Here is a 15,929-nt window from a genome sequence, read left to right as displayed (position 1 = left end):
TGGGACCTCTGTAATTTCTACACTGGCCTCCTCAAAGTCGAAGGGGACACCTGTTCAGGCCTCAGTTCTGTCAACTCTGTGTCCGTCTCTCGAGAAAATACAAACTAAATCCATCTGAGATCTCCCAACTCTCAGTCCATGCATTGATGACCAAGAGGACCAAATTCTCTTGCAAATCTTTTGTTCCTAATAAATCTGTAGAAGCCCTTGCGATTCTCCTTCATGGAGAAATCTCTTGCCTTCTTTCAGCCCTCCTGATTTCCCTCGCAAGCGTTCCCTTGCATTTCTTAATACACCTCGAGTACTTCATTTCTCCCTACCTGCTATGCATCTTCTCCTCCTTAACCAAGGCCTCAATAGCTCTCAAAAAACTAAGTTTATCTAAACCGTAAGACAAAGGAGCAGAAGTCGGCCATTCGGCCCATCGAGTCTGCTCCGCCATTTTATCATGAGCTGATTCATTCTCCCATTTAGTCCCACTCCCCCACCTTGTGAAGTTATCCACTTTGGTGGCAAAAATAGGAAAACAGATTATTATCTGAATGGTGGCCGATTAGGAAAAGGAGAGGTGCAACGAGACCTGGGTGTCATTATACACCAGTCATTGAAAGTGGGCATGCAGGTACAGCAGGCGGTGAAAAAGGCGAATGGTATGCTGGCATTTATAGCGAGAGGATTCGAGTACAGGAGCAGGGAGGTACTACTGCAGTTGTACAAGGCCTTGGTGAGACCACACCTGGAGTATTGTGTGCAGTTTTGGTCCCCTAATCTGAGGAAAGACATCTTTGCCATAGAGGGAGTACAAAGAAGGTTCACCAGATTGATTCCTGGGATGGCAGGACTTTCATATGAAGAAAGACTGGATGAACTGGGCTTGTACTCGTTGGAATTTAGAAGATTGAGGGGGGATCTGATTGAAACGTATAAGATCCTAAAGGGATTGGACAGGCTAGATGCAGGAAGATTGTTCCCGATGTTGGGGAAGTCCAGAACGAGGGGTCACAGTTTGAGGATAGAGGGGAAGCCTTTTAGGACCGAGAATAGGAAAAACTTCTTCACAGAGAGTGGTGAATCTGTGGAATTCTCTGCCACAGGAAACTGTTCATTGGCTATGTTTAAGATGGAGTTAGATATGGCCCTTGTGGCTACAGGGGTCAGGGGGTATGGAGGGAAGACTGGGGCGGGGTTCTGAGTTGGATGATCAGCCATGATCATAATAAATGGCGGTGCAGACTCGAAGGGCCGAATGGCCTACTCCTGCACCTATTTTCTATGTTTCTAACCGTAACCTTTGATGCCCTGGCTACTCAGATACCTATCAATCTCTGTCGTCCCCCTTGCCTTTTATCCTGACAGAAACACACAAGCTCAAAATAAAACTTCCGAAGGTCTCCAACTTGCCCAGCACACCTTTGCCAGAAAACAGCCTGTCCCAACCGACACTTGCCAGCTGAAACCATCAAATTTCTCCAAATTTAGTCTCATCCCGAGGACCAGACCCATCCTTTTCCTTAATTAGCTTGAATCTAATGGCACTGTGATCACTAGAAGCAGAATGCTCCCCTACACAGATTTCCGTCTCTTCCTCGAACAGCAGATCCAGCGTCTGCCTCGGTTGGGACATTGAGCAAATATCCCAGAACACATTTGGCAAACTCTATCCCCCTCCAGCCCTTTTACAGTACGGGAGGCCCCAGTCAACCTGTGGAAAGTCACAACCTTGTTTCCTGCAACTATCTGTGATCTCTCTAACAAATTATCCTCTCCAAAGAGAAAGGCTCAACCTGTTCTCTTAAAAAGACAAAGCTCTCTAATCCTGGCAGCAGCCTGGTGAACCTTCCCTGCACTCTCCATGTGTTTGTGGAGTTCGAGGGGCTGCACGAGAGTTTTGAACGGGATGTTTGCACCCCACCCCCCCCTTGCTCACCCCTCTGCCCTGTTGACAGCCCCTCCAGTCGCCCCCCTCCTCGTTCCCCTCCACCCCTTTGCTGTCCTCTGCCCTGTTGCCCCCTTCATTCCGCTCTGCCCGATCGAACCCCCCTTCACCCTCCTCCACCCCCCGTTCTCCTCACTCCCCCCCCTCCCCGCTGCGTCCGCCCCATCACCACCCTCCACCCCACCGCCACCACACACCAGAAGGGAGAGAGGTCACCCACCAGCTTGCCCCTCTGCTGCGCCGACCTTGTCTCCCGCAGGGCGTACACCTTCCCGCAGACGGAGATCTCCCGCCAGGCGCCGGGCGCGGAGTCCTCGCAGAAGCCGTGCACCGGGTGCATGACCAGGACGCCGTTGGTGGTGAGGCCGTCCATCAGCCCGTCGCTGGTTCGCCACTTGGCCGCCCTTTCCTGTCGGCGGGCGGGGGGGGGAGAGCGGGGTGGGTCAGAGCACGGGACAAGTCCAAACCGGAGGTGGGGGTGGGGGGGGGGCGGTGCTGCCTGACGACCTTCTCAGGGCACTCCGTAAGGCAAAGTAGGCCATTCAGCCCATCGGGTCTGTTCTGTCGTCCCATCCTTGATTTATTACCCATCTCAACCCCCATTCTCCTGCCTTCTCCCTGACTAATCAAGAACCTATCAACCTCCACTTTGACTATACCCAATGACTTGGCCTCCACAGCCATCTGCAGCAATAAATTCCACAAATTCACCACCCCCTGGCTATAGAAATTCCTCCTCACCTGTTCTGAATGGTCTTCTTTCTATTCGGAGGCTGAACCTCTGGTCCTAGACTCTCCCACTATGAGAAACATCTTCTCCAGCTCCACTCCATCTGGGCCTTTCAATATCTGGTTGGTTTCAACGAGATTGCCCCACCCAATTCTTTCAAATGACAGTAAGTACAGGGCCAAATACTCCTCGTATGTTAACCTTTCAATCCCAGAATCATCCGGCTAAACCTCCTCTGGATCATCTCCAATGCCAGCACATCCTTTCTCGGTCTTCCCTCTCTACTTCATTCCCACGGGGGGGTTGCGTTCCCAACAATTCCCGCACTCCCCCCCCCCATCAGGAGCCCGTGGGTTCAAATAGGTCCCCGGCACCAGAGCATGATATCCAGACAATGGGCGGTGCCGAAGGGAAGAAATTACCGAATATTGAAAGGCCCTGATAGAGTGGATGTGGAGAGGATGTTTCCTATAGTGGGGGAGTCTAGGACCAGAGGACACAGATAGAGTGGATGTGGAGAGGATGTTTCCTATAGTGGGGGAGTCTAGGACCAGAGGACACAGATAGAGTGGATGTGGAGAGGATGTTTCCTGTAGTGGGGGAGTCTAGGACCAGAGGGCACAGATAGAGTGGATGTGGAGAGGATGTTTCCTATAGTGGGGGAGTCTAGGACCAGAGGACACAGACAGAGTGGATGTGGAGAGGATGTTTCCTATCGTGGGGGGGGAGTCTACGACCAGAGGGCAGAACCTCAGAATAGAAGGACGTCTCTTTCGAACGGAGATGAGGAGGAATATCTTTAGCCAGAGGGTGGTGAATCTGTGGAATTCATTGCCACATGCGGCTTTGGAGGCCAGTCATTGGATATATTTAAAGCGGAGGTTGATAGGTTCTTAATTCGTAAGGGTGTCAAGGTTGGGAGGGGGGAAAAGGGAGGAAGACAGGGTTTGAGAGGGATAATAAGACTCGTACGGCCAGATTTGGGAACAGCTTCTTTCCAACTGTGATAAGACTGCTGAACGAATCCTGACCCGGATCTGGGCCGTACCCTCCAAATATCCGGACCTGCCTCTCGGTTTTTTTGCACTACCTTACTTTCCATTTTTCTATTTATGATTTATAATTTAAATTTTTAAAATTTACTATCAATTTGTAATCCAGGGAGTGGGAAGCACAGAATCAAATATCGCTGTGATGATTGTACGTTCTAGTATCAATTGTTTGGCGACAATAAAGTATAAAGTAAATCAGTAAATCCCTGAAGACATGATGGGCTGAATGGCCTGATTCTGCTCCTGCATCCTACGGCTTCGTGGGATGAACCGTGCCCTGTTGGTGCCACAGTCAAATTGGGCACAAGGTCAACTTGCCCACCCCCCCCAGTCCAACACAAAAGATCCCACAAGGTTGTTGAAGGGCACTCCCTCCCCAATCTTACAACTATCTGTGGGATCCTGCTGTGCCCCAACCTCCCCGCACGTACCATCCTCTCTTCAGCGATAACGCCTGAGCCACAGCTGATCTCGGGGCCTGTGAGGGGCCGTACAACCGTCCCATCAGACTGAACAGCCGGGACAAGGACTCTCGGACCCTCAGACCCTTAATAAGATCCCATCCGAACTGATCGAAACTCTCAGTCCACCGCAGGTTACCTGTCTGTCACCACTGGACAGCAAAAATCCAGCCCCTTCGGCCCATCATTTCCGTGCCTGCCCTTTTTGCCCACTTGCACCAATCCCATTTGGCCTGCATGTGCACCCGGCGGCCACTTTACTCGGTACACCCGCTCATTAACGCAAATATCAAATCAGCCAATTACGTGGCGGGAACTCAATGCATAAAAAGCACGCAGGCACGGTCAAGAGGTTCAGCTGTTGGTCAGACCGAGCATCGGAATGGGGAACAAACGTGATCTTAGTGACTTTGACTGTGGAGTGATTGGTTGGCGCCAGATGGGGTGGTCAGAGTATCTCAGGGACTGCTGATCTCCTGGAATTTTCACACACAACAGTCTCTAGAGTTTACGGAGAACGGTGCGAGAAACTTAAAAACATCCAGAGAGCGACAGTTCTGTGGACGAAAACGCTTGTTAATGAGAGAGGTCAGAGGAGAATGGCCAGACTGGTTCAAGCTGACAGGAAGGTGACAGTAACTCAAATAACCACCCGTTACAACAGTGGTGTGCAGCAGAGCATCTCTGAACGCACAACGCGTCAAACCGTGAAGCGGACGGGCCACAGAAGCGGAAAGTCACCAATGGCCTCTCCCGATCCCTTAATGTCACCAGCCTGAATAAATGGGCACACCAGCACCTCCACTTCCCAAGGAGATCGAGGAAAGAGAGGCTTCCCCATGCCCCGAGCTGAACTAAATTTTACAGGAGCACCACTGACAGCGTCCTGACAAGTTGCATCTCCATCTGGTACGGGGACAGGCGAGCGTCGGACCGGAAGTCCCTACAAAGGACTGTGAGAACAGCCGAGACGATCATAGGGGTCTCCCTACCGTCCATCGGGGACATTTATCAGGAGCGCTGCGTACGCAGGGCCCTTAGTATTATCAAGGATCCCACCCATCCATCCAACATCCTCTTTGACTTTCTACCATCAGGCAGGAGACTCCGATGCGTAAAGACAAGAACGGTCAGGATGGGAAACAGTTTCTTCCCTCAGGCCGTCAGGCTTCTGAACTCCCTGCTGCATCGAATTCGAAGTGTCACTGGTTAATCTGTCCTGTACCTGACAATATTTAATTTATGTATTCTTGTTTATTCATGCATGATTCATTTGTAGAATTTATCCTTACTTTTCTAAGTTATTGTGTACTACAGTGCTTTACACCCTGATCCTGAGAAACTGTCTCGTTTGACAGTATACATGTATCCAGTTAAATGACAATGACTTAACATACATTAAGTGGCCGGCTTATTAGGTACTATATTATACAGCACAGAAACAGGCCCTTCAGCCCATCGAGTCAAGTCCTATCAGCCCCGTATGCTTCTAGCCTTTGCCTATGCAAATACCTCTTGAATGGAGTGATTTTAGCTAATTCTGCAGTGCGTTCCAGATAATAGATTGGCTTAATTTGTCAACGGTGCACCGTTTGTGTCACATCAAATCAGCGAGGATTGGCAGCCTGTAACGTCATTACAGACCAGCGATCGGGGGTTTGATTCCCACCACCGTCTGCGAGTGCCTGCACGTTCTCCCCGTGACCGTGACTGTGCGGGTTTCCTCCCACAGTCCAAATACCTACACATTAGGGTTATGTTGGCACCAGAAACCTGGCTACGCTTGCCCCCACCCCCCAGCATGTCCGCCAACGGCGTCAATCGTCAGAGCAAAACGGCGCGTTTCACCGTACGTTTCGATATACACGTGACAAGCAAAGCCAGCTTTTAATCCAATCGTTCATCACTCACCCCGAGGAAGATGTTGTTGGAGGAGTCAAAGCCAGCCGCGTAGACGCGCGCGGTGTAGGGCGGGTTGCGGTCGCAGGTGATGCGGCAGGCGAACCGGGAGATGGTGCTCTGGAGAGTCGGCGCCTCACCGCCGCCCTGGGAGCCCGGGGCCGTGTCCGTGACCACGAAGTCGATCAGCGTCTCCGTGGAGCGGCCGATCTGCGAGTGAGAGCGGGCGCCGGCGGTCAGCTGGGTTACCGTGCGGCGGCTCCCGTGCCCAATTCTAACCACCACCACCACCGCCCTCCCCGGTCCCCGGTCCCCGTCACCTGGAACATGTCGGTGTTGCTGTCGTGACTGTACTCCACGATGATGGACTGGCTCCGGGAGAGGGTGTACGACACGCTGTGCTGCCCCGCGTTGGTCAGCGCCTGCAAACCGAAGCCCAGGGTTAGCTTGCGTGGGAAGATCTTGAAAACGTACACAGCAAGTAAAGTTAATCGTTCCCGAATCCTTAAACAGCGCGGGTACCTTGGAAGCCAGGGGCGTCGATGTGATATGAACTATATCGGGCTTGACGCCATTCGCGTTCGGTCTCTTGTACAGCGCCAGCCGGCTACGTCGCCGCCCTCTGTCGCCGCTCCCCAGCGACCCGTTGTACCTGCGGGGTGAGTGAGAGAACGGGAGCCGGTGTCAACTCTGCTCAATCGCACGACAGCCCGCTGGGTTTCCGCGCAGAGGGACAAGAATCCCGAGCCAGTTTACCTGAGCCCCGGGGGGTGGGGGGTGTGTGTGTGGGGGGTGGGGGGGGAGGCGGCAGAACTCAGGGACACGGGGAGATCTAGGTGTCCAACCCCCGTGGTCACAGCGTGTAATGAGCCGTTGCAGTGTTTAATCGCAGTTACTGCAGGTACGACCAAGGCGGCATGGTAGCGCAGCAGTTTGCGTGACACTTTACAGCGCTAGCGAATGACCGCCGCCTGCAAGGAGTTTGTACGTTCTCCTCGTGACCACGCGGGTTTCCCTCTGATGCTCCGGTTTCCTCCCACAGTCCAAAGACGTACGGATTATGGCTGCTGAGTTGTGGGCGTGCTATGTGGCGCGGTCCGTGTTGGTCGTTGACGCAAAAACGACGCAGATCACTATACCAAAAGAAGAGAAATTGCCTTTAGGCTCACGAGAGAGCACAAGGCCATCGAACTTTTTGCTGTTGGTGTTTCCGGAGCAGGGAATTTCTTTTTTTACGAGGCTGAGTTATGAGCTCAACACTCAACCCAGCACGGATGGAACGCGTGCACAGGAGCCGGCTGGATTCGAACTCGGGACCTTCCGCCTGTATCCAGAGAACCATGCCTGTCACGGCTCAGCACTGCCCTCTACCTGCTCGGAAGGCACACCACATGCCAGTCAACATTTCACTCCTCCCAACTAATCAATGCACACTTAACCACTGGCCACCTTAACTGGATTAACCCGTCTAGCACCAAGCCATTGCCCCCCGCCCCCCCCGGTGAATCACCTGGGCTGGACCCTCCAGCCCCCTGACCTATAAAGGGTGCTACATGTGCTTGGCTCACTCTCTTTTTTGCCATCCTCGAGGGACCACCGTGCTTCACTCTAGGCTCAAGACAGCAGAACAGCGCTGGAGACACGTGGTGAGCTATGCATTGAATAGGGGTTTGGGAGCGTTTATTGTTGTCCCTGTAGCAGAGAACCGTGCCTGCCCATAGTCAAGGGGTGGCAGGTATCGTAGTTACTTTTCCCTTGCTTGTATACGTACCTGTACTCTGTCCCCATACCGTTTTCCCGTGCATTGGACCGCCGACCCGACTTTTCCCACACTCGTCTATTCTAAGTGTGGTTGTGCGAATATTGTAGCCGCTTGTGTTGTCCCCAAGCTCTTCTCCCCTTGTAAATAAACTCTTAATTGTTAAAACTGTGTGTCCAGAATCCTTGCCTTTGAGACCCAAAGAATCTGTCTCATTTCCATCACAACACTGCCCCAAAGTGCAGCACTGATGCCACTACGCCACCAGCCAGCGAGATCACTATACAGTATGTTTCAATATACCTGTGACAAATGAAGCTCATCTTTAAAAATACATACACACAAGGCCTTAACTCTCCCAGGCTGGGTGAGACTAGAACTGGAGGTCATAGGTTTAGGGTGAAAGGTGAAATGTGAAATATCCAGGGCGGCACGGTAGCGTAAGCAGCTAGCAAAACACTTGCCAGGGCGTCCTCTGGAGTTAGGGTATATAGCAAATGTTAATTTTAACAGCAACCAGTCTTCAGATCTGAATGTGGATTGTAGATTGAATTTAAAATGTAATTCTGAACAACGGTCTTCCTGGAGCTGCAGACTAGGGTCGATGGCAAACCAGGAAACATCCAGTTACCCGAGATGTCTCCATATACATGAATTCCACAAGCACCCCAATTGACCTGAGATGTCTGCATATGCATGAATGCAATAAACAACCCATTGACCTGAAATGTCTGCATATGCATGAATACAATAAACACCCCATTGACCTGAAACGTCAGCATATGCATGAATGCAATAAACACCCTATTGACCTGAGATGTTTGCATATCCATGAATGCAATTTAGAGATTAACACTCATTTAGGGTGTCTGGGGTGTTGGTGTGAAGATCTAGGTGTTTGAAAATTATATGTAACTCAAAGGAAGCATTGTAACTAGAGAAAGTGTCCCTGCTGTTACCTTTGATCTGTAGCACATTTTGGGTTACAGAGCCTCTCTCCAGAATGTCAGCGTGCGTGTGTGCCAAATAAAGACTTTTATACTACCAGCTATGTGTCTCCCCGGTGGCATTTGTTGACAGTTACAGCCGAGTGACCTGGGTTCCAATCCCGCCGCTGTAAGGAGTCTGTACGTTCTCCCCGTGACAATGGGAGTTTCCCCTGGGTGCTCTGGTTTCCTCCCACAGTCCCAAGATGGATGCGTTAGGGTTAGGGAGTTGTGGACGTGCCACGCTGGCGCTGGACATGTGGCGACACTTGCGGGCTGCCCCCGGCCACATCCTCAGACCGTGCTGGTTGTTGACGCAAACGACGCATTGCGTGGTGTGTTCCAATACACGCGAGACAAGCACCACTAACTTTTAATTATGACAGCTTACGGAACGAGCGCGCTGGGGGTACTGAACACAAAAGTAGGCAGCTTATACTTCAGTTACACGAGGCACAGGGAATTCAGCCCATCGAGTCTGCTCTACCACACTCCATCGCGGCTGATCTTGGACCCCGCTCAATCCCATCCACCTGCCATATCCTTTGATGCCCTGACCAATCAGGAAACGATCAATTTCCGCCCTAAATACACGCACGGACTTGGCCTCCGCCGCAGTCTGTGGCAGAGCATTCCACAGATTTACTACTCTCTGGCTAAAAAAATCCTCCTTACTTCTGTTCTAAAGGGTCGCCCATCAGTTTTTTCAGGTTGTGCCCTCCAGTTCTTGGAGACCCCACCATCGGAAACATCCTCTCCTCATCCACCCTATCCATTCCTTTCAAGATAGGGCAAACGTGAGGTGGTACTTTCTCCAGCTCTTTTCTTTGCGACAAACGGGACATTAAAAGAGCTGCTCATTGCCAGAGCAAAGGGAGGGAGTGGAAAAATTACTGGCACCAAATTCCCTCGGGGAGACAACACAAGTCCAACACTACCAGGGCCACACGTCATCTCTGGAAGCTTCTTTCCTGTAGCTATCCAGCTTCTGACATCGATGAGACATCGATAGGATGCAGAAGTGGGCTGAGAAGTGGCAGATGGAGTTCAACCCGGAGAAGTGTGAGGTGGTACGCTTTGGAAGGACAAACTCCAAGGCAGAGTACAAAGTAAATGGCGGGATACTTGGTAGTGTGGAGGAGCAGAGGGATCTGGGGGTACGTGTCCACAGATCCCTGAAAGTTGCCTCACAGGTCAATAGGGTAGTTAAGAAAGTTTATGGGGTGTTAGCTTTCATAAGTCGAGGGATAGAGTTTAAGAGTCACGGGGTAATGATGCAGCTCTATAAAACTCTGGTTAGGCCACACTTGGAATACTGTGTCCAGTTCTGGTCGCCTCACTATAGGAAGGATGTGGAAGCATTGGAAAGGGTACAGAGGAGATTTACCAGGATGCTGCCTGGTTTAGAGAGTATGGATTATGATCAGAGATTAAGGGAGCTAGGACCTTACTCTTTGGACAGAAGGAGGATGAGAGGAGACATGATAGAGGTATACAGGATATTAAGAGGAATAGATAGAGTGGACAGCCAGTGCCTCTTCCCCAGGGCACCACTGCTCAATACAAGAAGACATGGCTTTAAGGTAAGGGGTGGGAAGTTCAAGGGGGATTATTAGAGGAAGGTTTTTTACTCAGAGAGTGGTTGGTGCGTGGAATGCACTGCCTGAGTCAGTGGTGGAGGCAGATACACTAGTGAAGTTTAAGAGACTACTCGACAGGTATACGGAGGAATTTAAGGTGGGGGGGTTATATGGGAGGCAGGGTTTGAGGGTCGGCACAACATTGTGGGCCGAAGGGCCTGTACTGTGCTGTACTATTCTATGTTCTATGTTCTCAACAAACCTCACTCAGATGTTATACCCGAACTGACCCCGCACAGTTCCTTAAGGTTATTATAGAGAGGGATACCAGCCAAACCTGGGCAAATGGGACTTGACTGGTTGGACACCGTGGTCAGCATGTTTGAGTCGGGCCAAAGGGTCGGCCTCTAAACTGTTTCACATGTTTCTGTGGACAACGTAAGAGTTGAAAGGTAAGCTTCACTGTGCACCCATGTGTTCATACAGTGAATCGCCTCGTTTCCAAGGATGCGCCGGGGGGCTGCGCTCCTGGAGCCAACGTAGCACGCCCACAACCTGCCAACCCGAGCCCGTGCGTGATCGATAATCAATTTCCCAACTGAACCAGTCCTGTCTCCTTACCCTATTTCCATAATAACCATCACCCCGGGCACCCCCCAAACCCGATTATAGAGTCATAGAAAAGTACAGCACAGAAACAGGCCTTTCGGCCTGGAGTAGTCCATGCTGAACCATTTAAATCACTACTCTCACCAACCTGCCCTCCATAGCCAAGCCCCAACCATCCGTGTACCTCTCCAAAGTTCTCCTGAACGTTGAAATCGAGCTCGCACGCACCTCTCGTGCTGGCAGCTCGTTCCACACTCTCACCACCCTCTGAGTGAAGAAGTTTCCCCTCATGTTCCCCTTAAACTTTTCACCTTTCAACCTTAACCCATGACCTCTGGTTGTCGTCTCACCCAACCTCAGTGGAAAAAGCTTGCTTGCATTTACCCCATCTATACCCCTCATAATTTTGTACACCTCTGTCAAATCTTCCCTCAATCTTCCGTGTTTCAAGGAATAAAGTCCTAACCTATTCAATATTTCCGTATAATGCAGGTCCTCCAGACCCAGCAACATCCTTGTAAACTTTCTCTGCACTCTTTCAACCTTATTTACACCTTTCCTGTGGGTAGGTGACACAATACTCCAAATTTGGCCTCAACAACATCTTACACAACTTCAAAAACAAATTTGAGAAATCAGCTTCATGTGTCACATGAGTAATGAAACATCGAATGAAATACACTGTTCGGGTCAAAGGCCAACACAGTCCGAGGATGTACTGGGGGCAGCCCGCAAATTGTCCCGTTTCTGACGCCAACACAGGACACCCACAACTCACCAGCTCTAACCCGTATGCCTTTAGAATGTGGGAGGAAACCCAGACATCCCACCTCTCCCGGAAGTTCCGGGAGTCTCCCGCACATTAATAGTGGCTCCCTGATGCCTGCAAATTATATACAATGTCCCGGAAACCAATTTTTTTTGAGAGCGAGCGTGAGAGAGAGACCACGAGAGCGAGAGAGAGCGCGAGAGCATGAGAGAGAGAGAGCGCGCGCCATGGCAGAGTGTTCCAGAAAAAAATATAAAACGTACATCACCCCAGACTACACTAAAGTGTACCCCTGCCTAATAGGGGTCAAAAATAATGACAGTGTTGCTCGCTGCACTGTTTGCAACAGTGACTTTTCTATTGCCCATGGTGGGTTAAGACTGTAAAAGACGTGTTGAGGTGAGTTTAACAGGTGTCATTCGTTCATTAGCATAGCTAACGTTATTTAAACTAGCTGGCCGGCTGCTCAGGAGCTACTCTATTGCAGACATCCCACCTCTCCTGGAAGTTCTGGGAGTCTCCCGCAAATTGATGTTGCTACCTCCCTGAAATGAGTTTTTGCTGGGTGGGATGTCTGGAAACCAGAGCATCCAAAGGAAATCCACAGGTTTGCACACAGTCAGGGGCGGGAACTCAACCCCAAGCGACTGACCTGAAGCATTACGCTACCAAGCCACCCCTCTTTATAAGGTGAGGGCTTTTTTCGGGTGAGGGCTCCTCATCTGAATGGCCGCAGTATTCAAAGTGAGGTCAATGTACTTGCGGCACGAATCTGAACAAAGTGGCCATTACTGAAACATGGCCGTCGGGTTCAAAGGTCAGAGTTCAAAGTGAATCTATCACCACCATATTCTACCCCGAGATTTATTTTCTTCTATCATTCAGATAAACAGCCAAAGTGCAAACCATGCAAATACACAAAAAACACACCCAAATAAGTAAATAAATAATATCGAGAACGCGAGTTGCCACGGCAGGGGAGAACCTGCTTGTGCAAGGGCTGAGGTATCATTTCCCCCAAGTGAGGAGAGATTGAGTTGCCTGGGACTGCACTCACTGGGATTCAGAAGAATGAGAGGGGATCTGATAGAAACATATAAAATTCTGAACGGGATAGAGGCAGGAAAGTCGTTTCCACTGGTATGTGAGACTAGAACTAGGGGACATAGCCTCAAGATTCGGGGGAGTAGATTTAGGACGGAGATGAGGAGGAACTGCTTTCTCCTGGAAATATCTGCGCAGGGACGCAGGCGAGGCAACCTCACTCGATATATTTAAGATGCAGTTGGACAGATTTTTGCATTGCAGGGAGAATTTAGGGTTACGGGTGGGGGGAGGAGGAGCAGAAGTCCACGGCCAGTTCGGTCACGAGCTGATCGAATGGCGGAGTGGGCACGACGGGGTCAGAGGGCCAACACCTGCACCTCAGGGTCTTACTACTCTTGAGGGTGGAGAATTTCTGGAACCCTCTTTTTCCAAGGGTGACAGAAGCAAGAGTTTAAACACGTTGAAGGTGGAGGTAGATAGATTGTTGAGGGGGGGGTGAAAGATTACCAAAGAATGGGTGGGAAGGTGAAGGAGAGATCGACTGCGGTCTCGTGCATTGGGGAAGAGAGCCAGGGAACGGCGGAAGAGGGCTTGGAAATAAAATTCTGTCGTTGAAGCTGAGACCAGGACAGGGTCGAGGCCACTCAGCCCCTCAGCCTGTGCAACCCCCATCACCGATATCTCAACTCGCAGCTCTCCCGGGACGTTTCCGCACGGCCGCCGGAACGGGAGGAGGGCGGGAAGGGAGCCGGGAGTCTTACCCCAGGACAATAGACTTACCCCAGGACGATGACCTCTCCGTACTTGATGGCACCCTGATTGGACGGGGAGAGCTCCGGGCCGTCGGCCGCAGGCGGAGGCTGGGAGGCGCGCACACAGCTGTTGTGCGGATCGAAGGCCTGCGCGGTGACGGCTTCAGCGCTGGTCTCCAGCACCATCCTGGCCAGGAAAACACACAGGGTGAGAGGCTGCGTCTTACTGCCGACAACGTCCCGCGTTAGACAGCATTGTTGCCTGCAGTGCCCTGCGTCAGCCTGCAGGTCACCAGCAGCACCGATCAGACCATCAGACATAGGAGCAAAATTAGGCCATTTGGCCCATCAAGTCTGCTCCACCATTCAAACATTGCTGACCCTTTTCTCACCCCTTCTCAACCCCACCCCCCAACCTTCTCCCCGTAACTTTTGATGCCATGTCCAATCAAGAACCAAACAATCTCTGCCTTAAATACACCAACCTGACCCCCACAGTGGCCTGTGGTAACAAATTCCGCAAATCCACCTCCCTCTGGCTAAATAAATTTCTCCCCATCTCTGTTTTGAATTGACGTGCCTCTATCCTGAGGCTGTGCCCTCTTGTCCTAGACTCCCCCACCATGGGAAACATCCTTTCCACATCTACTCTGTCTAGGCCTTTCAACTTCGAAAGGTTTCAATGAGATCCCCCCCCCTCATCCTTCTGAATTCCAGTGAATACAGACCCAGAACCCTCAAACGTTCCTCATATGATAACCCTTTGATTCCTGGAATCATCCTTGTGAATCTCCTCTGGACCCTCTCCAATGCCAGCACATCTTTTCTAAGATGAGGGGCCCAAAACTCTTCACAATACTCAAAGTGAGGCCTCACCAGTGCCTTATAAAGCCTCAGCATCACATCCCTGCTCTTGTATTCTAGACCCCTTGAAATGAATGCTAATATTTAATTTCCTTTCCTCACCACTGACTCAAGGTGCAAGTTAACCTTCAGAGTGTTCTACACAAGGACTCCCAAGTCCCTCTGCATCTGAGATCCCACGTTAGTCTGGAAAATCGCTGTCGTGTCTGCGTTAGATTCTACGTCAACCTGCTCTATCCCGCGTCAGACTGTACATCAGCCACTGCTTCTCGCATTGGACGGTACGTTACCAGGGGTCCTGCGTTAGACTGGATGTCACGTGTAGTGTCCCGTGTCAGACTGCATCAGATACAGTGCCTCGTGATAGACTCCAGGTCACCAGCAGTATTCCACATCAGCCGTAGATCACCAGAACACTACTGCGTAAGACTGCGCGTCACCGACAGATTCAAACGTTGGGAATGTCCAAGCAACAAATATGCCCCAGATGGCTGCAAGCCCCTACCGAGGTGCAGTGGGGGAGATTCCCTCGGGTCAACAACTGAACGGCACATGATGGGCACAGAGTGAAGCTCCCTCCACACCGTCCCATCACACACTCCCGGGGTCAGACACAGAGTGAAGCTCCCTCCACACCGTCCCATCACACACTCCTGGGGTCAGACACAGAGTGAAGCTCCCTCCACACCGTCCCATCACACACTCCCGGGGTCAGACACAGAGTGAATCTCCCTCCACACCGTCCCATCACACACTCCCGGGGTCAGACACAGAGTGAAACTCCCTCCACACCGTCCCATCACACACTCCCGGGGTCGGACACAGAGTGAAGCTCCCTCCACACCGTCCCATCACACACTCCCGGGGTCAGACACAGAGTGAAGCTCCCTCCACACCGTCCCATCACACACTCCCGGGGTCAGACACAGAGTGAAGCTCCCTCCACACCGTCCCATCACACACTCCCGGGGTCAGACACAGAGTGAAGCTCCCTCCACACCGTCCCATCACACACTCCCGGGGTCGGACACAGAGTGAAGCTCCCTCCACACCGTCCCATCACACACTCCAGGGGTGAGACACAGAGTGAAGCTCCCTCTACACCGTCCCATCACACACTCCTGTGGTCACAGAGTGAAGCTCCCTCGACACCGTCCCATCACACACTCCCGGGGTCACAGAGTGAAGCTCCCTCCACACCGTCCCATCACACACTCCCGGGGTCAGACACAGAGTGAAGCTCCCTCCACACCGTCCCATCACACACTCCCGGGGTCAGACACAGAGTGAAGCTCCCTCCACACCGTCCCATCACACACTCCCGGGGTCAGACACAGAGTGAAGCTCCCTCCGCACCGTCCCATCACACACTCCCGGGGTCAGACACAGAGTGAAGCTCCCTCCGCACCGTCCCATCACACACTCCCGGGGTCAGACACAGAGTGAAGCTCCCTCCGCACCGTCCCATCACACACTCCCGGGGTC

The 15,929-nt window shown here is 51.7% G+C and overlaps 1 protein-coding gene across 1 annotated transcript in view; it reads right to left on the bottom strand.

The window, feature by feature from the left end:
- Positions 1-15,929, bottom strand: part of LOC134339521 (E3 ubiquitin-protein ligase pellino homolog 1-like) — a 32,935-nt gene that overhangs the window by 1,943 nt on the left and 15,063 nt on the right. The window contains exons 2-6 of the mRNA XM_063036116.1: positions 13,609-13,767; positions 6,601-6,730; positions 6,399-6,500; positions 6,091-6,288; positions 2,157-2,345 (exon numbers count right to left, since the gene is read on the bottom strand). Coding sequence (XP_062892186.1) covers positions 2,157-2,345; positions 6,091-6,288; positions 6,399-6,500; positions 6,601-6,730; positions 13,609-13,767 — 778 coding nt within the window. The remainder of the gene's footprint in view (positions 1-2,156; positions 2,346-6,090; positions 6,289-6,398; positions 6,501-6,600; positions 6,731-13,608; positions 13,768-15,929) is intronic.

Source organism: Mobula hypostoma, chromosome 30 (assembly GCF_963921235.1).
Source record: "Mobula hypostoma chromosome 30, sMobHyp1.1, whole genome shotgun sequence".
Classification (NCBI taxonomy): domain Eukaryota; kingdom Metazoa; phylum Chordata; class Chondrichthyes; order Myliobatiformes; family Myliobatidae; genus Mobula; species Mobula hypostoma.
Note: the sequence above shows the minus strand (reverse complement) of the source record. Positions and strands in the feature narration are given on the sequence as shown.